This window comes from Aythya fuligula, chromosome 15, assembly GCF_009819795.1.
Source record: "Aythya fuligula isolate bAytFul2 chromosome 15, bAytFul2.pri, whole genome shotgun sequence".
Taxonomy (NCBI): domain Eukaryota; kingdom Metazoa; phylum Chordata; class Aves; order Anseriformes; family Anatidae; genus Aythya; species Aythya fuligula.
The window spans coordinates 4,519,326-4,530,617 of NC_045573.1; the positions used below are offsets into that span (position 1 = coordinate 4,519,326).

At 38.2% G+C, this 11,292-nt stretch overlaps 1 protein-coding gene across 2 annotated transcripts in view; it reads right to left on the reverse strand.

The window, feature by feature from the left end:
- SDK1 (sidekick cell adhesion molecule 1) overlaps positions 1 to 10,501 on the reverse strand; it is a 387,420-nt gene extending 376,919 nt beyond the window's left edge. For both annotated transcript variants that reach the window (XM_032197267.1, XM_032197266.1), the window contains exon 1: positions 9,762 to 10,501. In XM_032197267.1, coding sequence (XP_032053158.1) covers positions 9,762 to 10,233 — 472 coding nt within the window. In that variant the 5' untranslated portion in view covers positions 10,234 to 10,501. The remainder of the gene's footprint in view (positions 1 to 9,761) is intronic.
- Positions 10,502 to 11,292: the final 791 nt, after the last annotated feature.

Consider the following 11,292-nt stretch of genomic DNA (forward strand, 5'->3'; position numbering starts at 1 on the left):
GTTGCAGAGTCATATTACATTTTCTCACTAGCTAACCCACTATTTTTTGTTTGGTTGTTGCTGTTATTTAGATAGTATAACACCAACAATTTTAAACTGTCAAAATTTTAAATTTTAGATCTTGTCTGGATTTCTGCAATTAATTTTCAAATTTACCAAGTACAACAGTTAGCATAACAGACTTTTACTGGCTAGTGTGCCATAAGTATGTCTGTTCAGATTCTAGGTAGCAGAAGACAAACCTTAATCCAGAATTAAAAAAAAAAAAAAAAAAAAAAAAAAAAAAAAAAAGCTGAAAATTATACTTGAATGGAATTGACCAGGCATCTTATTTTAATCATGATATATTTACATAGTGAATGTAGCATTGAACTTCCAGCACTTAAAACTTTTGAGTTTGACATGCTTTTGCTCTCAATTCTCAACTGAATATTAAGAAAAAATATGTATAAATATTTTACCAATTAAATGCTATTAATAAATCATATGTAATGAAAATGTGAGAAAGCTTGATATTGACACAGGAACCTGAAATAAAGACACTGGGTACTAATATGCCTGTTTTGCTTTTTGAGCTAGGGCAAAATCATTTAATCTAGTCTCCCATGGCAATGAACAAAACTGTTTAAAAGTAGAATTTTAGTCTTGTTTTAGGGATAACCAGCACTAGCACAATTAGGCTCTGTGAAAAGGGAACACTGTCTCTCAGCCTACAAATTTCAGGAAGTTTTTAAATAAAATACATGTTTCTTTTCAAGAGCAGAAAGTACAGACCTCTCAGGAGTAGTTCATAAAAGCCGAGAGTCTTGCAAACTCTCCCAGAGAGAAGACAGCACAGAACTTAAAAAAGAAATAAAAGAGCTTAAGATAGCTGTAAAGAATATTAGTTTCTCTTAAAATATGTTCTTAACATGATGGTTGCACATGCTGGTTCAGGAAATGAATTTAGCAATTATCCATGATTTTTCTGCATCTGAGACACGTTTGACATTGCTAATGATAAGTAACCAATTATGTTTGCAAAATATATTTTTAATGGAAAATGGGAAATTAGTAGCATTTGCCTTAAAATCTGCTGTTTGATGTGGTATATAATAAAAAGTTTTTTAGAAGTATCTTCAGTTACTCCCTCTTCAGAAACAAAACAACAACAAAAGGCAACTAACTTCTTAGCAGTAAAAACAGCATAAGGCAAAATACAGGAGTTACTATTCTTGATCTTTTGTCTATTAGTCTTACCTAACATTTTTGAAAATCTTAGTCTTTCTGGTTACCTGTTGTGAATAAGGTCTTCTAGCACAATAAAAGCCCTGCTTCAGACATTAAGAGTGTCCTAGAAAACCTATTCTGTGGCCAGTTAGAGGATAACTAAGGAATCTGTTCTACATTTCACAAATAAAAAAGAGGATTTTAAACTATCACCTCAGTCATTTACTAGCAGTAGGCATTATGTGTGTTACAGTAACTAATACAATAACCAGAGACCCAAACTACATTGTGGTAGAGGTTATATCAACCTGGGACAGAAAGATAAAGCAAACAGAGGAGAACAGCAAGGGACACAGATGGGCATACACATGAGCAATTAGACAGTGCTCATCAGTATGAACAGCAGTGTTTCCAGAGCATTATCAACTAAGCAACGGTAAAGTTTCTGTGCGTATCATAGAAGAAAAAAGCGTGCTCGCAGAGTTTAAAGGCCATATTTGCTGATGGACAAAGAGTTTCTCCTAAGCAAGGAGTACAGCAGGGAAGAAAACACCAGGGCGCTATTTTACAAATATTATGTTAGCGTGATAGGTTAGAATCAGTTAACCTCTGATGCTGAAGGAAAGAAAACAGCCCCAAACAATCTGCAAGAAAGGTCAGTAGTACCTCTACACACGCAGATTCCAGAAAATTTAAAAACACAACAATCAGTACCCCCATTTAGAAATGCCGTGAGGTAATTTCCTTTCCTCCTCCTACCCACTTCAATACTACAGCACTGTGTCACTTGCCATTCGTTTCGTGTTACAATGAAAGCATTATCTTTGAAATGCAGCTATGCCATAGTGCTACACATTTATTTTCCAATCACTGTATACCATTTAGTTATTTCAGAACTACTTAGTCATGACTGTACTTTGCACTTCCTTAAAGATAAGAAGTAAGAAAGAAGGGATGCTTCCCAACACACAAGTAAGATAACAATGATTGTGTTCTACCAACTCTGTATTAGATGCAAATGTTAGACGAGCAAACAGTCCAGTATAAAGAAATGTATTTTTCTGTATGTCTAAATGTTAGACATATTTGAACTATAGTTTCATTATTTTCTTAGTACTTCCCTTAAGAGGTAGTAATGCTGCTGAGCAGGCTTCCTATAAACTCAATGCCAAAAGCACTCATCAAAGCCACAACATATACGGAGTTAGATAAATATGAAAATGAGATTGGAAGTAGCATCTACCAGATCTTCTGATGTTTTTGTGTAATAATGAGTTAAGAACTCTTCAATTTCATCCTGGAATCAATGTGGGACCACTTAAGCAACATGTACTGGAGCTATGTATCATTACTGTCTACTTTCTGGTCCAAGAAGGCTATACCCAACAAATTATTTTCTAGATAACTTGTTAGACCTAGAAGTTTATTAAAAAAATATATGGCTTATTGCTTGAAAGGCCATAAAGTGGTTTAAATAGACCTAAGGGACAATGATTTATCTACCAGAATCAACTTTCTCTTCAGGCTGCTGCAATAGAGCATGGAAATGTGAAAAACAGGATTAAAGATTCAAGTTATCTGCCTAAATCCCACAAATGCTTTATCATTTATCAAGAATGACACTTCAGAACTTATCTCAGTGCTGTGACATACCATAAGATTGTACAATCCACTTCCACATTTTGCATAAAGTGGTGTTAAAGATTTCATTTTATCAGTTGTTGGAGCTTGTATCATCATTTTCACCTGCTGAATCTGCATATTTGATACCAATGTTAACAAGTAATACCTGTGGAATTTGCAACTTTAGTAGACGAGACAGAGGAAAAAAATACATTATTCCCCTTTTAGGTTTCAAGAATTTAAATGTAAGGGGGTTAAGGGGAATATTCACATTGCCTAACTTTACCTGACAAGCTTCTCTCTAACAGAAACTCCCTTAAGTGTCTTTCAGAGAAGAAATCCTATGTTAAGTCTTCCAAACCACCCCTCTAAAGGCACTAACCTTTCTATTTCCTATCCAGGAACACCAGCCTCCAAATGTTTGTAAGTTAGGCTATGCATATTCCCTTGCGTTTTGTCTCAACCTGAAAGCTCTCTAACAATTTAAACTCATTTTAGTGATGGCTGCCAGGATCATGCCCCTGACTACACATTCCCATCACCTCTTTCGCATCCCTGATGCTTTTGTGACCCCAGTTTCAGCTAGTTCAGGGAGCCAAAACAGCTGAAAATTAGCCTTACAAACACTTACCCTTTCAAAGCCTACATTTTCAATATTACTGAGGGTGCCAGTTGTATTACAGGGCATTTCACAGAGAAAACATATGATTAGCTGCAGACTACTATATATTGTAGTAACAGGATTATTATTTTTTGGAGCAAGAGCAAAACAAAAAAATAACTTTAAGCAAACCAAAAACACTAACACTCAAGGTACGGTATGCAAATACCATGTATGCCTACAAGCCAAGCATCTGTATAATGCATAACTAATTAAACACTGTATTCATAGATTCATAAAGGTTGGAAAAGACCTCCAAGATTATCTGGTCCAACTATTTCCCTCCTACCAACATCACTCACTAAACCACGTCCCCAAGCACATCCAATCTTTCCTTAAACACCCCCAGGGACGGTGACTCCACCACCTCCCCAGGCAACCCATTCCTAGATCTTACCTAAACAGCCATAATAGTTTAAAAGTAATAAAGCCAGTATGTATGTTAAAATAGAAGGTTCTTCCCTCCTCAACCATGTAACCCCTTGAACTCAGACCTGTTAATGCTACATTATCTAATCCCTATAGAACCACTGAAATTCCAGGGCTCTGGCATTTCAAAGACCATGTCCATAAGGAATCTGAAAGTTTTAGTTAAGTGAAAAAAAATTTTTTTTTTTAAATCATCTATTTAATACCCATTCATAACCAATAAACTGAGAAAACAATATGCCTCCCATACAAAAGCGTGCCAACTACTACACATCTGCAAAAGTGAACTTGGCTATGTGTGTAACCACTTGACTACTTATCAGAGTTAGAAAAGTATTATTTCCTAGGGAACAAAAAATATGAAATTGTCTCAACTACTCTGTAAGAAGACCAACATCGCCACAGGCAGAAAGAATTCCAGGAGCCCCAACTTCTTCAGGAACAGACCCTTCACGGAGTTATATTTTTGTTCTGCTTGATCTGTATGGCTGGTGAAGGGTCATCTTTGAGGCACATGGAGAGAAGTGTCTTTATTCACTACAAAATACTCACTCCTTAGTCACTCACACATAGAAACCAACTCTCACCAATCACCTGCTTTCCAGCTGTAAAAAAACTCTAAGTAGTCTAATCCAATGCAATGCTATAGCTGCTAAGAGTTCTTCCTTTCGTCCACACAAAAGTCTTATTGTGTAGAACTTAAAAGATTTGAAGTAAACGAAAGATGGGTCCAAGCACTGACAAGAAAACAAAATACTGAAAAATTGATCAGTGAGCACTATTCAATCTTAGTTCTAAGGTAGGCTGTAAAATATTATGTATCAGTTTAAAGTTAATCATAATGCTCACGCATAAGAAATGAAGATTAAAGATGCACTAGCTATCTTAGCTCTGGCATGTTCTAATCTCTGAGCAACTCTTTCTGAAAATTAATCTAGTTGATATAACTTCAAGAAAAAAAAACATTTTGAAGACCACAAAGGGATCAACAAATCATCGATTTGTTCATTAAAAAGTATTTAAATACATATTATATATGCAAAGGATTTCAGCATATACACTAGAAAAAGCTCTTTCTGCAATGAGCTCAGCAGGAGCAGGATTTTGCTCCATGTGGAATCTAATTGCCTTCAGCCTGCCCACAGACTCATTACAGCAAAAAGGCCCCAGTGAACCCAAGTAACCAGTCCCTTCAGAATGTACACAGCTTCAGGTAAAACTATATACAAAGTTGGTAAATGGTTGAAAATCTTTTATGTTCATCAACAGTGCCTTCAAGATTGTGTTGGTAAGAACAGTAGAAGAAACAGTCAAACAGAAAAACACCCTGAGACATCCCAAAGCCCAAGCCCTTCACACAGTTTCTTAATAATTCATTTTAAGATTGCTTATTAACATTTCCATGGTTTGTTTAATCAGCCAGATAATCTTTAAAATATTAGCCAATATTTGTCTCTGTTGTTCAGAATAGACAAGTATGCCACTGAGATGGCAGAACCTTCCAGAATAACCTTTCAAAGGCAACGGGCTATGGGCATAGCAGATTCCCTTCCGTTTTTCTTAAGTGATGTGAAAGTTGCACTGCAAAACTCTGAGACTGAACTGCCACAACTTCCCTCTATCCCTAGGTCATCACTGGTCTAAGTATCTTCTGATAATACACAGAAAACACACTGATAAACACCTATTAGATATGGTTTCCTGCCCCGCTAATAGCACCGTAACGGTGCAGTCTTATGAAATCATCTGAAACACTGTATTTTAAATGTTAACAGGTATGTTTGAATTTGCTTTAGGAAGTAGATTAAGTCATTTTTCGGCAAAAATAAGGATAGAGAGCAAACTTATATCTACCACAGTAGAGTTAAAAGTTGGATGCTAAGGCCACAGAAAAAGCCTACTCTCTCCATCCTGTTTCTACATATACTTGGCCTGTAACACCTCCTTCAAATCCATTTTTTATTATTATAATTATATACACAAAAAAATTACCTGTTAAAAAACTAGCACACATTTAATACGTTCTTCTGAAGAAAGGGAATACAAGTAAATCCAGTATACATTAATGAGCATCCAAAAAACAGTACCAGAATCTCTTTCAATTAGAAATGCACCATTCAACATTTAATTCATAATGCTTTTTCATTCTTCAGTAAGTATCGCCTTCACATGAAGCTCTCTGTCCTTCCAACAGCTAAAAACTCTGTGCAGGTTGCTTATCTTCTCTGCACATCAAATGCAGTTGGAAATTTGCTTGAAAACACTTCCTACACTTAGCATATTTATAAGTTACAGAAGATCAAATATTTGAATTCGAAAAGCTGGGCCCCAGAAACATTTTCTACTGCCTTTCACATCACTGCTTCTGTCAAAGCACAACGGATATCAATACCACCTTAAATACGCATTCGGGTCCTTGTAGAATGCTGAATTATAGATTTCACCAAGTGGCATAAAAAGATTACATTTCCACTGCTGTTAAACTAAGAAAATTCAGACAAGCTTCTCTCTCTTAATATTTAAAGATACCATCTCCTACTGGGGAAACTTAAAGCTATGCATTGGTTTTTATCTATTTTAAGATCATTCTGAACTACAGCCATCAATCCAAAAGAAGTATATTTTCTAAGTATTAATTCTTTGACAGAAGTAAGATGTTGGGAAGGTACTTAACTCCATTAAGATGCACGTAGAGTAACCTAGCACTACTGAGATAGAGGTCACTGCAGAATAGTATTAGTTAGTTACTGTGTTGAAATATTTCACCTCTGCCATCACCTTGCAAATTCTGATTTGATAATGCTGGTGGTTATCAATTAGCACCTCATTGCTAGTTGATGACACACAATGACTTAAGGCTAATTGGCACCTAATACTCAAATTTAACAAAATTGCCATGGAGAGGGGCATCAGGCAGAGGCTAACTAACACAGAGAACTAAATAAGCAAAGAAATGTACACCAGTTTTCAGACTCTCACAGGCTAGTTTGCCAGACAACCTTCACATTCACAGACTGGGATGCTAAGTAGAGTGAAATGTGCACAGTCTGCATGGATGCCTACGCAGATCTGCCACCAAAACAGCCTAGAATGGTACTCCCACCGCTATATTCATGGGACAGGCCACAGCATTTGTCATTCGTCGGCTTCTTCCACCAGAAAATCACTTCCATGATGAGCAGGTCTGCACCAACAATACTAAGCTTTGAAGAAAATGCTTGATTATGCAGTACAGTAAAACAATGTATGATTCATAACTATTAAATTTACTTGGAAAAGGAAAACATAATCCTGTAAATCCTTATAACTGTTTAACACAGCTATCAGAGAAGATGGAAAGCTGAAAAAATAACAAGTAAAAATGAATTTATGAGTGGTTCTACCTACAGTTCACCTCCAGATCTTCTTGTACACGGATGATGATTCCAAGTCTAGATAATTCTCAAACCACCTGTTGCAGTTGAAAATACTTTATTCCATTCACTTTACAGTACAACACACTTAATCTCAACGACTATTTAATCTGTTTCCTCTGAATTTAGAACCTATATTTCAGTATGCCTGAAATATTTATTTCTTTAATGCTGAAGTAGTTATTACAGAAACATTAGCTGGTTATAGCACAGTATTATAATTCATCAAAATAGCCATGGCCCATATATTTAGAACATTCATTTCTTTATCACATAAAGAGATTGGAGTCATGTAATTCTGTCATGCATATGACCACATCATTCCATTAAAGTTTTTTTGTGGCTGAACGTCTATTTTCATGAAGGTCTTTTATAAAAATGTCATCTTATCTCCAAAGTAAATTTTGGCATACAAATGATGGGTGTATTAGAATCCATTAGAATTCAAAGAGCCAAAAGAACTGTGAGTTATAAATTAACACAAATTTTGTGAAAACCTCATAGAAGCACTCTGCATTAAGACCTCCACGTTGGTTATCTGTCAAAGAATTTTTAAAAGACTGTCAGATGCATTTTCTGCACTATATTATGCAGAAATATATAAATGTTTTATTTTCTTTCATTGTTTAGTGTCTTCTAAACTCCATACGTTTATCTACACCCATATTTCTCAGAAATATTGTATCTTAACTCTGTCCACTTTCCCTCCCTTCCTATTTACTGGTGGGTTAAGCTGGTGTTATGAGTTTTCTTTAGAACAGTTTGTGACCACCACATAACTCCTCAAGACATACAGGACCTAAAACTCATAATGCTGCAAATGCTTAGTAATCTGAAATATGCTATTGAAATATTTTTTCATAGTTTGCGTTAAACAAAAGTTTCAACTCACTTTTTAATCCAACAAGATGGCTATTTTACTACTAAATCATAAAGAACTGTTTTACATGACATTCACATTGATTTCTGAATCACTTGCCCTTAAAACTGGCTTAAATGAAATTTTTTTGCATTTTTAATGTAAACACCAAGAATGATCAGCTTTTTGTTTTTCCAGAATGAAGCATCATGTTGGCATCTATCAACAACAACTACCAAAGGCAACAAAAAAGTTATGTGAATTTTAATTTGCAGGGAGAATTATTTCAGGTACGTCCTGTTTCAAAATAACAATACCCTGTTAGGACTTGCAGGCCTCAGCATAAGTAGTTTGGGAATGGGAATGACAGCATAAACAAAGCACTGAACAAGGTTTATGAGGGTGGAGTCCATTATTAAACACTGGCTCAAAATTCTTCTGTATCCTGCGGCTCCAAACTTTCAGAAGGTGCAATAGTAAGCCCTGAGCAGACAAACTAGAGCAGACTTGGCTCTGTAACCACTCTTCCTAAACTCATGAGCCCATCCAGTTATTAAAACTGAATGCACTGTTGTTCCCTATGAAATACTCGGAAACAAAGAACTAAAGCACAAAAAGCATTCCCCTTCGGAGCGTATTAACTTCCGCTTTTAATAACTAACTCATCGTCCCACACGATACAGTTCAGCACTGTACGACACATACCACTTCTGCCAGACAATGCACACTGCAATAAAACTCAGCCCAGTGAAGAAAGTGAAAGCTGCGTTTGTTCAGCATGTTATTTTGCGCAGCGAACTGTAATGCTTCTGCCTGCCATTTATTGTTTACTCTGTCAAAGGATTATTAAGAATTAAGCTACATTTGGTGATTTTTTGAGAATTTACATGCAAAGTGACTGACACTTGATATTTAGAGTCTATTGGTGGACTCTGACCCTTCATTTACAAGTGACTCATTTGACTGTAAGGATCTCTGATGTGGAAATGCTCAGATCCGAATCAATTGCAGTTTTTGTCTCGGGTAAATGTTACTTGGCAATCCAAAAGAAACGAACAATGCTCAAACCGAGGTTCACATAGAATAGTCCTCATATGCTTAAAGAATTCCTTTTACACGCCTGATTTAGTTCTAGTCGGCGGATTTATGAGTCCCCTTCTCCTAATAACTTATCCCAGTGCACAGTGTTTTTAAACGCACACAACCAGCAGTTAACTCTTCTGCTGCCTAAATGAAAATGAACTGACATGACAGACTTATTTAAGTAAATAAAAACGCAGACTTGGTTCTGATAAGGCTTTTGATTCTCTGTGGGAGATGTGGATAGGAGAAAGAAGGGAGGATGAGAAAGGGAAACATGTAGGTACAGTTTGCAAATCGCTGCTCCATAAAGACAGGATTGTGTATAATGAATGACCATTCCTACATGAAGTCAGCTCTGTGCAAATCCTGCAGTTTGCCTCTGACAGGGATGAAGTAAAATAGTATATCTTTACCCTAGCGAGATTTCTTCCCTATTAGAAGGCAGATGCAGCATTTCTATAAACAAAAACGTCTCTAGCCGTACCTTGTGCCAGTGCTTGCAACATGTGGAGCTGAAGCAACAGAAACGCCCACCATCCCCGACAGAAGAAGAAACAGAAGTTTAACTTCATCATCATTCCGTCTCGCCTGCTGTTCCTCCGGGCAATAATTTCGCGATCCACCTTTGTTTCAACCATTATTGCCTCACTGATCCCCAACGGATCCGACTGCCTGCCATTCCTGACAGGGCTTTGGTCATTGCTCATTCCGCACCCCGAGGCCGGGCTCTCTTTGGTGGGTTGGGAACATCGCCAGCTGCCTTTGCCCCGGAGTTTTGGGGGAGCAGAAGCCCCCACGTCACGGCAACCGAGGACTCTTTGATTTGTGCTCACTTTGCATGCAACCCGAAGGCAGCACTCTGTGTGCCTCACTGTATTACAGTCGCCACCTAAGTCAATGTTTCTTGTGGAGGTATTGATTGCGCCAAAACAACCAGTCAGAAATGTGAAACACATGTTTCTCTGCGCTGTCACATCCAATGCCTTCAACAGAGAGGGAGCAAGTTTATTGGCGTCAGTATTTCAGTAAATCCGGATCCTTCAGCACATTTGTAACAGACACAGAGAAAGCCTGATCCATGTTAGCCACCAGCAGACGATCCAGAGTACCTTTCATACCGCAAGGATGACGGAAACTGTTACCCCTGTGATATTCATGAAGCGTGATGAGTTTTCCGGCATGTGTCCCATTCTCCCGCAAAACCTTGCTGTGAAAGTGTTAAAATCTGGTGCTGGGGGGGGAGGGAGGGAGGGGGGAGCACCAAGGAAAAAAAAAAAAAAAAAAAAGCTAATTGAAAGTATCTCTATTCCTTGTGCTAAGGATTTATTTCAGACAATTTCAAGATTAGCCATGCAGACAGAGTAGTCTCCAGATATCCCCGCAAAGCTCTGCATAGTTTATAGTAATCCGATTTTCCTCTGGATACAAATCTCCACCGTCAACAGAAGGCTTTGAAGGGTCCTCGAGCAGGTAACTGGGGCGGCTCTGGCCGCGGCTCCAGCCGTGCAGTCCGCCAGCCACAGGCCAGCGGCGGTGTCACTTCAACTCTCAGCCGGAGGTAGGGAAAACCTCAGTTGGTCGCGTTTCCCTCCTCCTCCTCGCAGACCGGTGCTGATTTCTTTCTCGCTGGGAGACCGCGACAAAAAAAATAAAATAAAATAAAAAATCACCTCTAACACGGAGAGCGTTTCGCTTCTGGCCGGCTGCGGACGCAGCGAGGAATGAAACCCTCCGCTGGATGGTCTGCGGTGCGGGGGGAGGCAAAATCTCCCGAAACAAGCAGCAACAAGGTGAAATCCTCCCAGCTTCGCCCGGCTGGGCTCCTGCTCTCCTTGTTTACGCAGCCCGGGGATCCTGCTCCTTCCTCCGAGCGTCTCTCCCGCACAGAGGCTGTAAACACAAGAGGGAACGCGCTTGCCACAACGGCAGCGGCGGCGGCAATAAAACCGTACCCAAAAAAAAAAAAAAAAAAAAAGGCAGCAAGCGCCGAAGGTTTTAACGTTCAAACAATGCAC